The sequence below is a fragment of the Hemitrygon akajei genome, chromosome 30 (genome assembly GCF_048418815.1).
Source record: "Hemitrygon akajei chromosome 30, sHemAka1.3, whole genome shotgun sequence".
Taxonomy (NCBI): domain Eukaryota; kingdom Metazoa; phylum Chordata; class Chondrichthyes; order Myliobatiformes; family Dasyatidae; genus Hemitrygon; species Hemitrygon akajei.
Window position 1 is genome coordinate 43,126,735 of NC_133153.1, and position 20,488 is coordinate 43,147,222.

General features: G+C 48.4%; 1 protein-coding gene across 1 annotated transcript in view; it reads right to left on the reverse strand.

Annotated features, from left to right (window-relative positions):
• Positions 1–3,053: 3,053 nt before the first annotated feature.
• Positions 3,054–20,488, reverse strand: part of mtfmt (mitochondrial methionyl-tRNA formyltransferase) — a 35,022-nt gene continuing 17,587 nt past the window's right edge. Inside the window, exons 9-10 of the mRNA XM_073032752.1 lie at positions 8,624–8,795; positions 3,054–3,402 (exon numbers count right to left, since the gene is read on the reverse strand). Coding sequence (XP_072888853.1) covers positions 8,628–8,795 — 168 coding nt within the window. The 3' untranslated portion in view covers positions 3,054–3,402; positions 8,624–8,627. The remainder of the gene's footprint in view (positions 3,403–8,623; positions 8,796–20,488) is intronic.

Sequence of the window (20,488 nt, forward strand, 5' to 3'; positions counted from 1 at the left end):
CCATTCCATTAACCAACGGGTACGTGGAAACCCTGCTCTACCACCACGAAGAGATTGGAGGAACACCACCATTTGACCGTAAGACATAGGAGCAGGAATTGTCCATTCAGCCCATCGAGTCTGCTCCGGCATTCCATCATGGCTAATCCCATAACTTTTGATTCCCGGTCTAACCAAGAATCTATCAACGTCCACTTTAAATATACCCAATGACTTGGCCTCAACAGCCTTCCATGGCAATGAATTCCACAGATGCCTCACCCTCAGGCTAAAGAAATTTTTCCTCACCTCTGTTCATCCTTCTAGTCTGAGGCAGTGCCTGCTGGTCCTTGACTCACTTGCTATAGCAAACATCCTTTCTATCTAGGCTTTTCAATATTCAATATTAGATTCCCCCCCCCCCCCCGCCCCCACCATTCCTGCAAACTCCAGCGAGTACAGGCCTAGAGCCATTAAACGCTCCTCATACATTAACCCTTTCATTCCGGAAATCAGTCTCATGAACCTTCTCCAATACCAGCACATCTTTTCTTAGACAATAGGCCCAAAACTGTTCCCAATACTCCAATGTGGCCTGACCAGTGCCAGACAAAGTTCAGCATTACATCCATGCCTTTATATTCTAGTCCTTCTGAAATGAATGCTAACACTGCATTTGTCTTCCTTCTCAACCTGCAATTTAACCTCAGAATCGGGTTTATTAACACCTTTAGGGTGTTCTGCAAAGGACTCTCAATTCCTTTTGCACCTCTTATTTCTGAATTTTTTTCCCAGTTTACAAAAGAGTTCAAGTCTTTATTCCTTTTGCCAAAGTTCATGACCATGCATTTCCCTACATTATATTCCTTTGGCCACTTCTTTACCCAATCCGTCCAATCCTTCCGTAGACACACTGCTCCCTCAATCTATCTTTGTAACGTCTGCAAACCTGGCCACAAACCTAAGAATTCATTATCCAAATTATTCACATATAATGTGCGAACAGACTCCTGCAGACAACACTAGTCACTGGCAGCCAACCAGAAAAGACCCCCTTTATTTCCGCTCTTTGTCTCCTGCCAGTAAACCAATATTCCATCCGTGCTAGTACCTTTCCTGTAATAGCATGGGCTCTAATCTTGTTAAGCATCCTAATGAGGCCTTCTGAAAAATCAAGTAAACAACATCCATTGACTCTCCTTTGTCTAGCCTGCCTGTTATTTCCTCAAGGAAGTCCAACAGATTTGTCAGGCAAGATTTCCCCTTAAGGAAACCATGCTAACTTTGGCCTATTTTATCATGTGCTTCCAAGTACCTTGAAACCTCATCCTTAATAATGGACTCCAACTTCTTTCCAACCACTGACGTCAGGCTAACTGGCCTATAATTTCCTTTCTTCCTCCTCCCTCCCTTCTTGAAGAGTGGAGTGACATTTGCAATTTTCCAGTCCTCCAGAACCATTCCAGAACCTAGTGATTCTTGAAAGATCATTACTAATACCTCTACAATCCCTCTAGCTGTCTCTTTCAGAACCCTGGGGTGTACACCATCTGGTCCAGATGACCTATCTACCTTCAAATTTTTCAGCTTTAATAGCAGCACTCACCTCTGTCCCGACGCTCTTGCGTTTCTGGCATCCTGTTAGTGTCTTCCACGGTGAAGACTCATGCAAAATTCTAATTAAGTTCACCTGCCATTTCCTTGTCCCCCATTTCTACCTCTCCCACGTCATTTCCCAGTGGCCTGATACCCACTTTCATCTTTTACTTTTTGCTCCTCTTATAAATGATTGGCTAACTTACCCTAGTTCATCTTTTCTCTTTATAGCTTTTTTAGTTGCCTTCTGTTGGTTTTTTAAAAACTTCCCAATCCTCTACTGTTCCACTAATCTTGCCCCTCTTTGGCTTTAACGCTGTCCTTGGCTTCTCTTGTCAGCTACGGTTGTGTCATTCTCCCTTTGGAATACTTATTCATTTTTGGGATCTATCTTTCCTGCGCCTTCCAAATTTCCCCCCAAAACACCAGCCATTGGTGTTCTGCTGTCATCCCTGCTAATGTCCTTCCAAATAATTTTGGCCAGCTCCTCTCTCAGACCTCTGTAATTCCTTTTACTCCACTGTAATATTTAACTTCTCCTTCTCAAATTGCAGAGTCAATTATCACTACCTCCTCAGGGTTCCTTTATCTAATCAAATTTTGGTCATTACATATCATTCTATCCAGAATTGCCTTTCCTCGAGTGGAGTCAACCACAAACCACTCTAAAACATCTCGTAAGCATTCCACAAATTCCCCCTTCGAGATCCAGCAGCTACCTGATTTTCCCAATTTAATTGCATATTAAAACCCCCCCCCCACGTTTATCGCAACATTTTCCTTTTCACTTGCCTTTTCTATCTCACATTGTACAAACGTAATTTGTAGCCCACATCTTGGCCACTGTTCAGAGTCCTGACTATAACTCCCATCAGGGTCTTTTTACCTTTGCAGTTTCTTAACTCTACATCTTGTAATCCTATGTCATCTCTTACCAACAGAGCCAGAGGACCCCATCTGCCTACCTGCCTGTCCTTTTGACCTCATATTCCGTTTAGGTAGTCTCCAACCTGACAGTATGAACATTGATTTCTCTAACTTCCAGTAATTCCCTCCCCCTTTTCTCTTAATATTCCCCATCCTGATTCCCCTCTCACCCCTTCTCTTCTCACCTGACTAACACCTCCCTCCAGTTCCCCTCCTCCTTCCCTTTCTCCCACGGTCCACTCTCCTCTCCTATCTGATTCCTCTTCCTTCAGCCCTTTACCTCTTTCACCTATCACCTCCCAGCTTCTTACTTCATCCTCCCTCACCTGGTCGCACCTATCACCTGCCAACTTGTACTCCTCCCCCACCTTATTCTGACCTCTTCCCCCTTCCCTTCCAGTCCTGATGATGGTCTGTCCCTGAAATGTGGACTGTTTATTTATTTCCAAAGATGCTGCCTGGTCTGCTGAGTTCCTCCAGCATGTTGTGTGTGTTGTTCTGGATTGCCAGCATCTACAGAATCTCTTGTATTAGTGATTTACAGACAGGCAGTGTGTTGTAGCTTTTATAAACACCACGACTGTTTTACTTTTACCAATTATTATTCTGGTTTCATATCACTGGCTGAACTTGCAGTGTATAAACATTCTTCACTGCCTGGGTAGGCTCCTCAGACGGGGTCAGCTCTGTATTGTCAGGGGTGTGGGGGTGTAATCAGTCATGGTGATCAGCCTGTTCTCCTTCCAGACAGCCATCTGTGTCACACTGGGCACAGGCGGCTAGATTCCACGGGGTTATGTTGAACCACCTGGAAAATGACAAAGTTCAGAAGGGTCCACAGTAGGTTTTCAAACTGGTCCACACTGTGTGGGATTTCTCTGGTCAAAGAAACTGCAGATGCTGGAAATCAAAACAAAGAGAAGGTATCAGAAGTACTCAGAGTAACATTCTGCCACTAAACCTTCACCATCTAAGCACACTAGCTTCCTTTTGATGCTTGTTACATCCTCAGGAACTCAAAACGTTAGGCGCCATGGTGCTGTATTTCCACTGCCTGAGGGTCCAGTTTCTAAGTACCCTGCTTCTGTAGAGACAAACATCAACTCAGCATCTTGTTCCGTGTCACCTTCCTTTCTCGGCACAGTAACATAGCAGCTAGTGCACTTTACAGGGCCAGCAATCAGTGAACCTGTGATTGATTCTCACAGCTGTCTGTAAGAGTTCGTACATCCCGTAAGAAATGAGGCCATGTGGCCCATTGGGTCTGCTCTGCCATTCCATCAGGGCTGATTTAAATCCCTCTCAACCCCACTCTCCTACCTTCTCTCTGTAACCTTTGATGCCCTGACTAATCAATCTCCGCTTTAAATATACTCAATGATTTGGCCTCCACAGCTGTCTGTGACAATTAATTCCACAGATTCATCACTCTCAGACTAAAGAGATTTCTCCTCATCTCTGTTCTAAATCGACGTCCCTCTATTCTGAGGCTGTGTCCGCTGGTCCTAGACTCACCCACTATAGGAAACATCCTCTCCAGGTCCACTTACAGCATCTGATAGGTTTCAATGAGATGTTCCCCCCCACCCCCCCCATTCATCTAAGTTCCAGCAAGGAGGGTCGTCAATTGCTCATCAAATGTTAACCCTTTCATTCCTGGATCATTCTCGTGAACCTCCTCTGAAACCTCTTCTTTGTCAGTACATCTTTTCTTAGATAAGGGGCCCAAAACTGCCCACAATACTCCAAGTGTGGTCTGACTGATGCCTTATAAAGCCTCAGTGTTACATCCTTGCTTTTGTAGAAACATAGAAAAACCTACAGCACAATACAGGCCCTTCGGCCCACATATTTGCGCCGAACACGTCCATACCTTAGAAATTACTAGGCTTACCTATAGCCCTCTATTTTACTAAGCTCCATGTACCTATCTAAAAGTCTCTTAAAAAGACCCTATCGTATCCGCCTCCACCACCATTGCCAGCAGCCCATTCCATGCACTCACCACTCTTGAGTTAAAAACTTACCCCTGACATCTCCTCTGTACCTACTCCCCACCACCTTAAACCTGTGTCCTCTTGTGGCAATCATTTCAGCCCCGGGAAAAAGCCTCTGACTATCCACATGATCAATGTTTCTCATCATCTTATACACCTCTATCAGGTCACCTCTCATCCTCCTTCGCTCCAAGGAGAAAAGGCCAAGTTCACTCAACCTATTCTCATAAGAGATGCTCCCCAATCCAGGCAACATCCTTGTAAATCTCCTCTGCACCCTTTCTATGGCTTCCACATCCTTCCTGTAGTGAGGCAACCAGAACTGAGCACAGTACTCCAAGTGGGGTCTGACCAGGGTCGTATATAGCCGCAACATTGCCTCTTGGCTCCTAAATTCAAATCTACGATTGATGAAGGCCAATACACCATATCCCTTCATAACCAGAGTCAACCTGCGCAGCTGCTTTGAGCGTCCTATGGACTCGGATCCCAAGATCTCTCTGATCCTCCACATTGCCAAGAGTCTTACCATTAATACTGTATTCTGGCATCATATTTGACCTACCAAACTGAACCACTTCACACTTATCTGGGTTGAACTCCTTCTGCCACTTCTCGGCCCAGTTTTGCATGCTATCAATGTCCCGCTGTAACCTCTGACAGCCCTCCACACTATCCGCAACACCTCCAACTTTTGTGTCATCAGCAAACTTACCAACCCATCCCTCCACTTCCTCATCCAGGTCATTTATAAAAATCACGAAGAGTAAGGGTCCCAGAACAGATCCCTGAGGCACTCCACTGGTCACCGACCTCCATGCAGAATATGACCCGTCTACAATCACACTTTGCCTTCTGTGGGCAAGCCAGTTCTGGATCCACAAAGCAATCAATGTCCCCTTGGATCCCATGCCTCCTTACTTTCTCAATAAGCCTTGCTGAAATCCATATACACTACATCTACTGCTCTTCCTTCATCAATATGTTTAGTCACATTGTCAAAAAATTCAATCAGGCTCGTAAGGCACAATCTGCCCCTTACAAAGCCATGCTGACTACTCCTAATCATATTATACCTCTCCAAATGTTCATAAATCCTGCCTCTCAGGATCTTCTCCATCAACTTACCAACCACTGAAGTAAGACTTACTGGACTGTAATTTCCTGGGCTATCTCTACTCCTTTTCTTGAATAAAGGAACAACATCTGCAACCTTCCAATCCTCTGAAACCTCTCCCGTCCCCATTGATGATGCAAAGATCATCGCCAGAGGCTCAGCAATCTCCTCTCTCGCCTCCCACAGTAGCCTGGGGTGCATCTCATCCGGTCCCGGCGACTTATCCAACTTGATGCTCTCCAAAAGCTCCAGCACATCCTCTTCCTTAATATCTACATGCTCAAGCTTTTCAGTCTGCTGCAAGTCATCACTACAATCACTAAGATCCTTTTCCATAGTGAATACTGAAGTAAAGTATTCATTAAGTACCTCTGCTATTTCCTCCTGTTCCAAACATACTTTCCCACTGTCAGATTTGATAGGTCCTATTTCTTTCACGTCTTATCCTCTTGCTCTTCACATACTTGTAGAATGCCTTCGGGGTTTTCCTTAATTCTGCCCGCCAATGCCTCTCATGGCCCCTTCTGGCTCTCCTAATTTCCTTCTTAAACTCCTTCCTAGTAGCCTTATATTCTTCTAGATCTCTAACATTACCTAGCTCTCTGAACCTTTTGTAAGCTTTTCTTTTCTTCTTGACTAAGTTCATTACAGCCTTTGTGCACCACAGTTCCTGTACCCTACCATAACTTTCCTGTCTGATTGGAACGTACCTATACAGAGCACTACAGAAATATCCCCTGAATATTTGCCACATTTCTTTCATACTTTTCCGAGAACATATGTTTCCAATTTAAGCCTCCCAATTTCCTGCCTGATAGCCTCATAATTCCCCAATTAAACGCTTTTCTAACTTGTCTGTTCCTATCTCTCTCCAATGCTATTGTAAAGGAGATAGAATTATGATCACTATCTCCAAAATGCTCTCCCACTGAGAGATCTGACACCTGACCAGGTTCATTTCCCAATACCAAGCCAAGTACAGTCTCTCCTCTTGTAGGCTTATCTGTCATTCTGTCAAGCAACCTTCCTGGAATTTGTATTCTAGTCCTCTCAAAATGAATGCTAACATTGCATTTGCCTTCCTCACCACTGACTCAACCTGCAAATTAACCTTTAAGGAATCCTGCAGCAGGACTCCCAAGTCCCTCTGTACCTCTGATTTTTGAACTTTCTCCCCGTTTGGAAAATAGTCTGTGCCTTTATTTCTTCTACCAAAGTGCATGACCATTCACTTCCTGACACCATATTCCATCTGCCACTTCCTTGCCCATTCTCATACTCTATCCAAACCCTTCTCTGCTTCCTCAACAATGCCTGCCCCTCCACCGATCTTCATATGGTCCACCAACCTGGCCACCTGGCCACAAAGCCATCAATTCCATCATCCAAATCATTGACATATATTGCGAAAAGAATCTTTTACTCTTTATAAAACCTGGGGAAAAAAATTCTCCCTGTGACCGAGCTGGTTTCCTCCCACATTCCAAAGATATACAGATTACTAAAGATTTGATGCATTATGGGTATGCTATGTTGGCACCAGAAACATGACAAAACTTGCAGGTGACCCCCAGCACATCCTTGGACAGTATTGGTGTTTGACACAAATGCTGCATTTCACTGTACATTTCAATGCACATGTGACAAATAAAGCTAATCTTTAATGCAGTTTTCTTAGGTACTAGGGCCATTTCTGAATTTGACAACCTTTGCAAAATCACAGCCCATGTACCCATCACCTCCTACACATCTACCGTCTCTATGTTGCAAAGAGCAAAAGCTCCCTGATTGGTTTCACATTGCTGTGAAACTGTCCAAAGTTCACACTATGATGAAGCCCCACGCACCACCTTACCCACTTGGATAGGTCCCATCTACACTTAATGTTCCCACAGTTACTGCAGCGCCTTTCTTGCAAGCCCTCATTAGTTCTCGATGTGCCCTACTGTGTTGCTAATGCCAAGGAGTCCATATTGTTGTTTACACTTCCACCGTTTGACATTCCAATCCAGTGCAGCCACAGCCCCACGGCCACCTCTCTCAAAACCTCGGGATGTTCATCAGTACTTTGGGCCGTGATGTTGTGCCAACCTTTTAACCCACGCCAAAATCAATCTAACCCTCCATTTCTTTCATCCATGTGCCTATCGAAGTATTTATTGAACATCCCTAGTTTTTGCTACTTGATAGAGCTGTACAAAAGCCAGAGGCTTTTTCTCAAGGTGGAAACGACTAATATGAGGGGGCATCATTTTAAGGTGTTTGTTGGAAAATACAGGGTAGGAGAATGTCTGAGGTAGGGGCTTTTTACACAAGAGTGGTGGGTGTGTGGAACACACTGCTGCAGGTGGTGGGAGAGGCAGATACATTAGGGACATTTAAGAGACTCTTTAATAGACAATGGATGATAGAAAAATGGAGGGCCACATAGGAAGGAAGGTTATTTTGATATTGGAGTAGGTTAAAAGGTTAGTACAGATTGTGGGCTGAAGGGTCTGCATAGTTCTATGTTCCATCTGCTTCTGCCACCACACATAGCAGGGCATTCCAAACACTCACCACTCTCTCTGTAAAAAAAAAGGAACTCTGTCATCCCTCCTGTACTTTCCTCTAATCACCTTAAAATGATGCCCTTTGTATCAGCTGTTGCTGCTCTGGGGAAAAGTCTCTGGCTATTCATTCTATCTATGCCTCTATCGACTTGTACACATCTACACCTCTATTAAGTCACCTCTCATCCTTCACTCCAAAGAGAAAAGCCCTATCTCGCTTAACCTATCCTTGTAAGACATCCAGGCACAGTTGACTCAACATTCACAATTGGTGACTTACCTTCTCAACAACACTGACCAGCTCTCCGTCCCACTGACCAGCCCTCCCTTCCACTCCAGGATTTACCACTAACTCCTCCCCCAACATCTGCACAACATTGTAAAGCTCAAGGGTGTAAAAAAAACACTGAACTTTAATTACAGATCACTTACATCTTTATCATCAAGCCACGTACCAGTTCATTTTGCCATCTTTTTGATCTTTGTTCTTGGTTTGTGTGTCTGAAACCTGGCCACACTTTGATGAACTGTAGCCCCTCGGAAGTATGGATGGAGGTATCCATTGTAAAAATCTGCAGCAGTGAGTTGCTTCTTCAACAGCACCTGCCTGAAACCGGTCCAGCCATTCTGGAGAGAAGCATGTGAATTGCTGGTTAGAATTCATGTTCGTGCGGAGAGCAAGCAAACAAGGGCACCATGATTGTGTAGATGTTAGCATGACACCATTACAGCTCAGAACATCAGAGTTCAATACTGGCGTCCCCTATAAAGAGTTTGTACATCCTCCCATGGAATGCATGGGCTTCCCCAGGTGCCCTGGTTTCCTATCAGGGTCCAAAGACATACCGGTTAGTAGGTTAACTGGTCATTGTAAACTGTCCTTTGCACAATGTCCTGTGTATGTTACTCAAAATGGGTTTTTTTGGTTTGTTAAGAGTAGGAATGCTTCTTTGTCTGATAAGTGTTTCTCTCGCAGTTGTTTTGCTTTATACTTGCTGATATGGTAATTATATTCATTTGTTAACCAATGGGGAATGTTATTTTGTCTTGTGAGGCTGGGCACGTGGGGAAGGGGTTTTCGCGGGCTTTTGGTGGGGAGTCGGGAGGAAGACGTCGAGGAAGGTGGACGTGCGCTGCACTGCTCGGAAGACCACCGGGGGGTCCTAGGTGCGAAGACGTGGAGGTCGGAGGCAAGCGACGAGGGGTTGGATGGTTCGATGGTTGAGCTCCAACGATGTGCACGAAACTGACTGAACTTTGATAAGTTGCCGCCTTTTGTTTTTTTTCCTTGCATATATATTGTATTGCCTAATACTCTTTTAATTTTAGTAAACTCTTTAAAGTGTATTTCATAACGGTATTTCTGGGTTTGATACTGTGGGCGGGCGCGAGGCATAAACTCGATTCTCACAGCACCTGCGTGTATGGGAGGCGGGGTTGGTGTGTGGCTGGATCTCCTTTTCCCCTAGACATATACCAGCCTGTTGGGTAAGTGTTACATTTGTGGGGGCTCGTCCAGGATTGGATTGTCAGGGGCTGTGGAATCGCGCAGGCAGCAGTGCGGAGATGGACAGAGATAAGATTGTTAGCTGATGCGAGTTGGAAGATGTACCGGTGCAGTATGCCTGTGCAGTGAGTGGAGTGGATTTTCGAGTTTCGGAAGACGTGTTAGTGCGGGGCTTAAGTTTGGTAAAAGGTATTGGGCAGGTAGAATTGGTAGCTAGACGGTGTGGTAAAGAGGTGGAGTCTAGCTGGGTGTTGGTTCATACGAGTGCTGACGTCAGGACGTTGGAACTGCCGGTGACGGTCAGTGTTCCGGAAGAGGCGGGGCCATGGGGGCTCCACACCCTCTCCGAGGATGAGGCTGAGGAGCTAGAGCTAGTGGTGGACCCCAGAGAGGTGCCCGGCACTAGTAAAGGGAGGTGGGAGGAGGGAGTCGTGACTAGGCTCTGCTCCCCAGGTAGGGTGGAAGCCTCAGAGCTGGCAGCCGCACTTAACTCCCTGGTGGGAGTGGCTGAGAGGCCACGGCTGAAGCTGGGGGTGTTCTCCGGAGCCAAGCCTACTCCGGATGGGGAGGTGGACTATGAGACCTGGATCGAGCATACGTCTTTGATGTTAGAGGAGTGGCCAGGCTCGGAGGAGGAGAAGAGGCAGCGATTGGTGGGAAGTTTGAGGGGTTTAGCAGCCAAAACAGTCCGGGAGTTGAAAGCTGAGAAGCCTGGGGCCTCAGTGGAGGAATGCATAGAAGTTTTGGAGGGAGCATTTGGGTTGTCAGGGGAACCCTGGCTGCTTTTAGCAGAGTTCCAACGCCTGGAACAATGGAGAAGGGAAAGGCTCTCCGAGTACATATTTAGGATGGAGGGGATGCTCTCGGGGCTGCGGCGCCGGGGGGTAGTGAAGGCGCCTGACGTGGCTAGCGTGAGGATGAGTCAGTTATTCAGTGGCTCTCTGGAGGAGGACAAGGTGGCGTGGACTATCTGGCAGGCTTATAGGAAAGGGCCCCCTCCATCGTTCGGGCAACTGATTAGAGAGGTGCGGGAGGAAGAGAGAATGTTGGGGAGGAAAAGGGGCGCGGGGCTACGGGAGCGATCCTCAGCGATACAGGAAGTGGTGGCTGGGTGGAGGACTGACAACCCCCCGGGGAGTAGGGAACCCCCTCTGGAGGGGAGGGACAGGGGAGGTACCCACTCCCGGGGGCGACCAGTGCAGTGGGTTGGGAGCGGGAGCCGTTCTGGGAGAGGAGGGGCGGCAGGCAGCGTGTACTTTAACTGTGGGAAAGAGGGGCATTTCAGGCGGGACTGTGGGCGGCCGAGGGTGTGCTATAGCTGTGGAGAGGAGGGACACTTTAGGTGGGATTGTGAGAGACAAGGAGTCCCGCGGAGGACAAGCCCCCCTGCGACTAAGAAGGGAGAGGTGTCAGGAAACTTAGGAGAGGCTCAGTGAGGGAACGGACTGGAGCCTCTGGAGGAACACGTTCCCAGAGATCAGCCGGAAGACCCCCCAGGTGCCCACGCCTCTATTCCGGATGGGCTGGTAGGACCCCGTGCCAGTGTGGGTCTACGGATAGAAAGGAGTTTACGCAAAAGCCATTCTTGATACAGGATCGCAGGTGACCTTATTGTACCGGTCTTTCTACAATCAATATCTAAAGCATTTGCCCGTAACCCCATTTGACGCACTGCAGATTTGGGGTGTGAGCGAGGGTGACTACCCGTACGATGGGTACCTATCGGTGAGATTGGAGTTCTCGGAGGGCGATGTGGGAGTGTCTGAAGCTATTGAGACGTTGGTGTTGGTGTGTCCTGACCCGGTGGAAACCGGTGGTGCTGCCCTCCTGGTGGGGACTAACTCCCCTGTGGTGTGACGGCTCCTGGGAGCTTGTAAGGAGAAAGGGGGGGAAGACTTTCTGGAGACCCTCTCGGTGCATCCTGTGTTTCGAGTGGTGTTCGAAGAAGGGGTTGCCTCCCAAGGGCTGGACCAGGAGTGTAAACGAGGGACGGTGTGGTGTAAGCAGGCGAGGCCCAGGGTGATCCGACCAGGGGAGGTAGCACTAGTGATGGGGACCCCCAGATTCCCAGGAGTGCCGACGGGCGAAGCCCTGTTAGTAGACGCCCCGGACGATCTTGAAGGGGAGACACGATTTCCGGCGGGGGCGCTGGTGAGGCCCGAAGTGCAGAGACCAGGGGCGGTACATGCGAGGCGTATAGCTATAAGTGTCAGGAACACCACGGCAAGAGACATCACCTTTAAGAGGGGAATGCCGCTGGCACATCTGTTCCCGGTGACGGTAATGTCTAGCGTACCAGTGAGGACCCCTAACGGGGAGGGATCGGAGCATCGAAGGGAGCTGACCGCTGAAGCCTTTAACTTCGGGGATTCCCCTGTGTCGCCGGAGTGGAAACATAGGCAAGTGGAGAAGATGCTGAAGATGGAAGCTGTTTTTTCTCGGGGCGAGTTTGATGTTGGCTGCTCCAAAAGCACTCGCCACACCATCCGGGTGACGGAAGACACCCCGTTCTGAGAGAGATCCCGGCGGCTGGCTCCGGCAGATGTTGAGGACGTGCGGCAGCACTTGTGCAAGTTGAAGGAGGCCGGAATCATAGCTGAGTCCTGAAGTCCTTATGCGTCCCCAATAGTGGTGGCACGGAAGAAGAATGGGCGAGTGCGTATGTGTGTTGACTATAGGACTCTGAATCGGCGAACTGTCCCTGATCAATATACTGTCCCAAGAGTCGAGGATGCGTTGGCCTGCCTAGGCAGTGCGAAGTGGTTCAGTGTGCTGGACTTAAGAAGTGGGTATTACCAGATCCCGATGAGTGCGGGCGATAAAGAGAAGACCGCTTTTATCTGCCCGCTGGGGTTCTTTCAGTTCGAACGAATGCCCCAAGGCATATCGGGAGCCCCAGCCACCTTCCAGAGGCTCACAGAGAGAACTGTGGGGGATATGAATCTGTTAGAGGTGCTGGTGTATCTGGACGATTTGATAGTGTTTGGATCGACTTTGGAGGAACATGAGGAGAGGCTGTTGAAGGTGTTGGGCCGGCTTAATGAAGAAGGGTTGAAGCTTTCCCTGGACAAATGCCAGTTCTGCAAGTCATCGGTTAGCTACGTTGGCCATATCATTTCGCAAGAGGGAGTGGCTACTGATCCAACCAAGATAGAGGCCGTGACCACATGGCCGAGACCCCAGAAAGTGGGCGCTCTGCGCTTATTTTTGGGGTTCTGTGGGTATTACCGCCGATTTGTGAAAGGATACGCCAAAGTGTGTCACCCGTTGACTCAGCTGTTGTGTGGCTATCCCCCGGTGGGAAAGAAAAGGAAGGGGGACCAGAGGCAGGATCCTGGAGGATACTGGAACCCGGCGGAACCTTTTGGCTCGAGATGGGATGATCGATGTGAAGAGGCGTTCCGATCTTTGAAAAGGGCACTGACCCAGGCCCTGGTGTTGGCTTTTGCCGATCCCCAGAAGCCATATGTGCTGCACACGGATGCCAGCTGAGAGGGTCTAGGGGCTGTTCTGTACCAGGAGCATGGCAAAGCATTGAGGCCGGTAGCCTTTGTCAGCCGAAGCTTGTCGCCATCTGAGAAAAACTATCCCACTCACAAGTTGGAGTTCCTGGCGCTGAAGTGGGCGGTGGTGGACAAGCTGGGCAATTACCTGTACGGAGCCAAGTTTGAGGTGAGAACGGATAACAATCCTCTCACTTATATTTTGACTTCGGCGAAGCTGGATGCCACAGGACATCAGTGGCTGGGGGCCTTGTCGGTATATGATTTCAGCCTGAGGTACCGCCCCAGAAGCAAGAATGTCGATGCCGATGCTTTGTCACATCGGGAGCCAGGGGAACAGGAGAAGGATGAGGAGTGGGAGAGTGTCCCTGCCCCTGGAGTGAAGGCAATGTGTCAGTTTGCTATCACCGTGAAGGCCGAGGGAAGAGGGAGGATGGAACGAGCCGTGGACCATTTGGGGGTTTTTGACGACACCATACCCCTGGCTTACTGTGACCTGACCGCACTGCGGACTAAACAGTTGCTGGAACTGAGTCCGGGGGAAGTGGCAGCTGCTCAGCAAAATGACCCGGGCATTGGCACAGTGTGGAGAGCGGTCAAGAAGGGGGATGTGGCGTTGGCTGAGAAGGCAAAGCACCCATTCGTGCCTCTGTTATTGAAGGAGTGGTCCTGGTTAAAGTTAAAGAACCAAATCTTGTACCGGGTAACAGCGCCTCCGGACCAACCCCGCTGTTGGCAACTGGTCCTGCCGGAGGAGTATCGACAGGCTGTACTCCAGGCCTTACATGATGATTCTGGACACTTGGGGGTGGAAAAGACCTATGGATTACTCAAAGACCGGTTCTACTGGCCCCGGATGAGGGGGGAAGTCGAAGAATACTGTAGGGGATGCAGTCATTGCATCCGGAGGAAGACCCTGCCCATGTTGGCGGCTCCACTGTCGCACTTGCAGAGTGCGGGACCTCTGGACCTGGTATGTATGGATTTCCTGTCGATTGAGCCTGACACCAGCAACACCGCGAATGTCTTAGTCATCACCGATCATTACACTCGCTATGCTCAGGCATTTCCCACTAAGGATCAGAAGGCGACGACAGTGGCGAAGGTGTTATGGGAGAAGTATTTTGTTCATTACGGCCTTCCCAGGCGAATCCATAGTGATCAGGGGCGGGACTTTGAGAGCCGCCTTATCCATGAATTACTGACTATGCTTGGGGTTGAGAAATCCAGGACTACCCCTTATCACCCACAGGGAGATCCTCAGCCAGAGAGGTTCAACAGGACCCTGTTGGATATGCTCGGGACGCTGGAGATTGGGCAGAAAAGTAGATGGAGTCGTCATATTGGACAATTGGTTCACTGTTACAATTGTACTCGCAATGATGCTACAGGGTACTCGCCCTATTATCTGATGTTTGGGCGGGAAGCGAGGTTGCCAATTGACTTGTGTTTTGGGGGTGAAGTGGGTGAATTACCCAGGAAGTCCTATCTAAAGTACGTGTCCAACATGAAGAGGGAGTTACAGTGGGCGTACGAGTTGGCTAAGGCGGCGGCTACCAAACAAAATCAGAGGAGTAAGATGCGGTATGATCGAAAGGTGAAGTTTGTTCAATTATTGCCGGGCGACCGGGTCCTTTTACGGAATTTGGGACTCCCTGGTAAGCACAAGTTGGCAGGCCGATGGGCGACCAGCCCCTATGTAATAGAGAGCCAGATGCCGAACCTGCCAGTTTACCGGGTGAAACCTGAGGACGGGAAAGGGCTTATCAAGGTACTCCATCGGAATCACCTGCTGCCGCTGGGTCAAGCGGTGCAAGTGGATACGGAGCCAGAGTGGGAGGTTACGCCTAGTACAAGGACTCTGCGAGGGCGCAGAGAAAGGGAAGAGCCCGCTGCTGAAGAGCAGGGACGGGTCCCTCACCCGGGAATGGCTACCGATTCGGAAGAGGACGACTCAGATGAGTGGCCCCTGTTCCCATTCGCTGGCGCTCCAGTACCAGAAGAGGAGGCTCCTGGCCCTTCCCATACTGAGTTGGGTGAGAAGAGGGAAGGTCTTGAGGGTCAGATGGAGAGGCAGCCAACACTGGGGGGAGAGAGGGTGGAACCCGAGCGTGAGCCGGAGAGATCTCAGGTAAGGGAGGACCCCCGTGAGGAAGGGGGTGAGGGTCTGTCAGGTAGACCTGGGGTGTCCGAGACAGTGGGTTCGCAGGTGAAGAGGGAGCTCAGTGGGGCAGAAGGGGTATGGAGATCTCAGAGAACTAGGCGCCCCCCGGAGCGGTTGACATATGTGGTACCAAGAGAACCGAGTGTGATTTCTACTGCTCTGGGTAGTTATGTCACTGTTTTCTGCACCTGGATTGGGTTTTGTGTGTTGCAAGAAGCGTTGGGGAACTCTGGTAATGCCATGAGGGCATGACATTTGCTGGTGGGGAGAGAATGTACAATGTCCTGTGTATGTTACTCAAAATGGTTTTTTTTGGTTTGTTAAGAGTAGGAATGCTTCTTTGTCTGATAAGTGTTTCTCTCGCAGTTGTTTTGCTTTATACTTGCTGATATGGTAATTGTATTCATTTGTTAACCAATGGGGAATGTTATTTTGTCTTGTGAGGCTGGGCACGTGGAGAAGGGGTTTTCGCGGGCTTTTAGTGGGGAGTCAGGAGGAAGACGGACGTGCGCTGCACTGCTCGGAAGACCACCGGGGGGTCCTAGGTGCGAAGACCTGGAAGTCGGAAGCAAGCGACGAGGGGTCAGATGGTTCGATGGTTGAGCTCCAACGATGTGCACAAAACTGACTGAACTTTGATAAGTTGCCGCCTTTTGTTTTTTTTCCTTGCATATATATTGTATTGCCTAATACTCTTTTAATTTTAGTAAACTCTTTAAAGTGTATTTCATAATGGTATTTGTTGTGGGTTTGATACTGTGGGCGGGCGCAAGGCATAAACTCGATTCTCACAGCACCTGCATGTACGGGAGGCGGGGTTGGTGTGTGGCTGGATCTCCTTTTCCCCTAGACATATACCAGCCTGTTGGGTAAGTGTTACACCTTCATTAGTCTAGGGTTAAATCAGGGATTGCTGGGGCTAGGCTTGTTGGGCCGGAAGGACCCGTTCTGCATTGCATCTCAATAAATTAATCGAAGTTGTGGTAGAGATTTTGCATCTTTGTTTGCGAGGGGTAAGGTACCGAAAGACCGGAGGGTTGCTCATGTTGTGGCTTTATTCAAGTAGGACTGCAGGAACAAGCCATGGCCACTGCAAACCAGTGAGGTCGGTAGATTGTTGATTGGTCAGGGCATGAAGGAATACGGGGACAAGGCAGGAGATTGGGGCTGAGAGGAGAATTGGATCAGCTATGATGATATGGTAAAGCAGACTTGATGGGCTAAATGGCCTAATTCTACTCCTCTATCTTATGGTCTAATCAGAAATCTATGAACCACCACTTTAAATATACCCAGAGACTTGGCAATGAATTCCACAGATTCACCACTCTCTGGCTAAACACATTTCTTCTCCTCTCTGTTCTAAATGAACATCCCTCAACTCTGAAGCTCCCCCACTATAGGAAACATATTCTCCACATTCACTCTTTTCAAGCCTTTCAATATTCAACAGGTTTCAATGAGATCCCCCCACCCCTATTCTTTTGAACTTCAACAAGTACAGTCCCAGAGGTATCAAATGTTGTTCATACATTAACCCTTTCACCAGAACAAGAAAGTGCAAGAACCCTCAACCTCTAGAGGGTACCAGAGTGCAAAGTACATAAATGTCGCCATATACGACCCTGAGATTCATTTTCTTGAGTGCAAAAATGATAGGATCAATGGAAAACTACACACAATTAGGACAAAGACCGGCCACCCGAACATGGTATCAGCTGCTCAGACATAATACCAGGTCCCTGACTCCCAATATTCCCTCTAAAGTGTGCGCACACACATCTTTAGCTACTAGGGCACAAAGGAATTTAAACTGCGCACGAAAGGTTGTCACCCTCTACCTCGTTAAGTATATTTCATGATCGTACACAATCACATTTCCTTTTCCAGTTTCTGATGCGGACGGTGGTGACCACGTGGAGTTTGCGATGATCTGTCTGCAGATTTTACAACTGGCTTTACTGAAGAAATCATTGATTCACTATGTCAAATTCCAAAGAAGCAAAGGGCGTGAAGCGCCAAATAACAGCTAGTTAATTTAAAGTGGAATGGCTTAATGAAACAATGGAAACTGCTACACTGAAAGCTCATGAGGTCAGGAATGTGTAACCATGAGAAATATTTATGTACAACACAGAAACTGGTGTTACCTGCGTGTACTGTTGCGGTGCAAAGGTTACTGGAGAATTTGCAAGTGTGAAGAAGTGGAGTGATATTTGGAAACTTGACTTTTTAAAGCATCATTCAGCAAGCAAATCACAGAGGGACAATGTGCAAACGGTCTGGCAAGAAAATCCTTCATTACAGGCCTGCTTCATATGCTTTGTGAGAGTGCAGATGAACGAGAGCGAAAACAATCAAACCTAGAGTAGATCAATGTTCTTATTGACAGTGTTTTTGCTAGCTGTTGAAATGAATACCTCTCTATATAAAATTCAGTGCACACATGCTGTTGTCACTGGGCAGAAAATTGCACAGCACAAGATTTTTGCGCACACTGGTTATTACAAATTGGAGGGAACATTGCTTCCAAACCCAGGGCTTGTCCTTTCTGTGATGCTCTGAAGGTCCTGTTACTGTGCTGTATAACTCTGTGACTAAAGTCTGCCAGCTGGCCATGGTCTTGTTTCTGATGTTTTCGGCCACCGGGACCTGGGGCCTTAGCAAAACATGGCAAACACTCAGTGTACAGCTGCAGGGTTACAATGCAGGGCTGACCATACTCCCCTGCCAAACTTATTTATCCTTTGCAAATCAATCCTTTGGTTCAGTTAGTAACAATGCCCTTGCTTCTTTTTCTGAACATTCCCAAACATCTGCACAGACCTTCCATCATGGTGACTGTCCGAAGGTCTATCAGTGCTTCAAACAACATGCGGTGACTAGTTTAACCCACTGACCTTGGCACTCACACTCCCTGGTCTGTGAGCTACCTCCTTCCCTACCACCCCAGTACCCTCCTTCACCAGAAATTCAAAATCTTCTTTAGAGGTTACAGAGAGCAGTTGGGAGAGCAAACACAGAGCCACCTACAGAATGGAACTAGGCAGGGGAGAGGGAAGAGCAACTCACTCCGGACTGTAAGATCTGTACACAGAGCCACCTACAGAATGGAACTAGGCAGGGGAGAGGGAAGGGCAACTCACTCCGGACTGTAAGATCTGTACACAGAGCCACCTACAGAATGGAACTAGGCAGGGGAGAGGGAAGGGCAACTCACTCCGGACTGTAAGATCTGTACACAGAGCCACCTACAGAATGGAACTAGGCAGGGGAGAGGGAAGGGCAACTCACTCCGGACTGTAAGATCTGTACACAGAGCCACCTACAGAATGGAACTAGGCAGGGGAGAGGGAAGGGCAACTCACTCCGGACTGTAAGATCTGTACACAGAGCCACCTACAGAATGGAACTAGGCAGGGGAGAGGGAAGGGCAACTCACTCCGGACTGTAAGATCTGTACACAGAGCCACCTACAGAATGGAACTAGGCAGGGGAGAGGGAAGGGCAACTCACTCCGGACTGTAAGATCTGTACACAGAGCCACCTACAGAATGGAACTAGGCAGGGGAGAGGGAAGGGCAACTCACTCCGGACTGTAAGATCTGTACACAGAGCCACCTACAGAATGGAACTAGGCAGGGGAGAGGGAAGGGCAACTCACTCCGGACTGTAAGATCTGTACACAGAGCCACCTACAGAATGGAACTAGGCAGGGGAGAGGGAAGGGCAACTCACTCCGGACTGTAAGATCTGTACACAGAGCCACCTACAGAATGGAACTAGGCAGGGGAGAGGGAAGGGCAACTCACTCCGGACTGTAAGATCTGTACACAGAGCCACCTACAGAATGGAACTAGGCAGGGGAGAGGGAAGGGCAACTCACTCCGGACTGTAAGATCTGTACACAGAGCCACCTACAGAATGGAACTAGGCAGGGGAGAGGGAAGGGCAACTCACTCCGGACTGTAAGATCTGTACACAGAGCCACCTACAGAATGGAACTAGGCAGGGGAGAGGGAAGAGCAACTCACTCCGGACTGTAAGAACTGTACACAGAGCCACCTACAGAATGGAACTAGGCAGGGGAGAGGGAAGGGCAACTCACTCCGGACTGTAAGAACTGTACACAGAGCCACCTACAGAATGGAATTAGACAGGGGACAGGGAATTTTTGAACTGGAGTAAACTCTGCCAATTTCTCAACTCTGAGAAATTGAGAGATTGCATACGTTGTACCCTCGTTTGAGTAGGGAGAGGAGGACTCACCAATAAGGACAGGAATGAACATCCATCTGTAATTAAGTTGGGGCCTAACAAAGGGAATAACTGATAGGCGCTGAACAACACATCAATCTGTAATTAAGCCTTGATCTAGCAGACTCTCTTATCTGTAACCAAATTCTGCATAAACAGACTTGGTAGGCATACCAGTTCAAATAACATCTTGCAACAGTAATATATGGGGCTTACTATGAATATACGGCAGCAACCTGAGGGGGAAGGTCCACTTGTCGGACGGTGACAGTACTTACGTGCCTTCCCTTTGACAACTGGGTCTCAAACTCCTGCAGGTGGGTGTGATAACTATAAGAAGCTGGTCTCCCGCATTTTATTCAGATTCAACTTTAACATTTGGCGTCACGAACAGGATACCAGTGTAGGCAGTGCTAAGCAGACGGGCTGAGTAAGCAGCTGAACCACTCTGGGGACTGCGGAGACCGACCAGGCACCCAATAGGTATTTTACCCTTTGTCGCTCTCCGTTAGTTCCTTTGGGGGCACGGTCCCTCGCCCAAGGCTGAACACATAACCTTGATGGGATCAGGAAAGAACCTGCTGGGAGACTCATATAAGGTAGGCAAATTTTACTAATTGAGCAGGAGGCGACACTGGGTAAATTTAATTAATTGGGCAGAAGGAACTGAGTAGAAGGACTCTCTCAGATTAAAGGAAATGTATTGATTGATAGTGGTGTCCATGCTTATGCCTTTGAGAGGGCTCACCTCAGCATCTGTCTCTCTGTCACACCTATGCCAAACAGGTAGAAATGGGGTTGCGCTGAAATTCTGCAGCATGGTAAGATTATGATTCCAATGTCAGTAATCTCGCTCAACCAGAGTGAGGAACTCTCGCCTGGGCTTCCT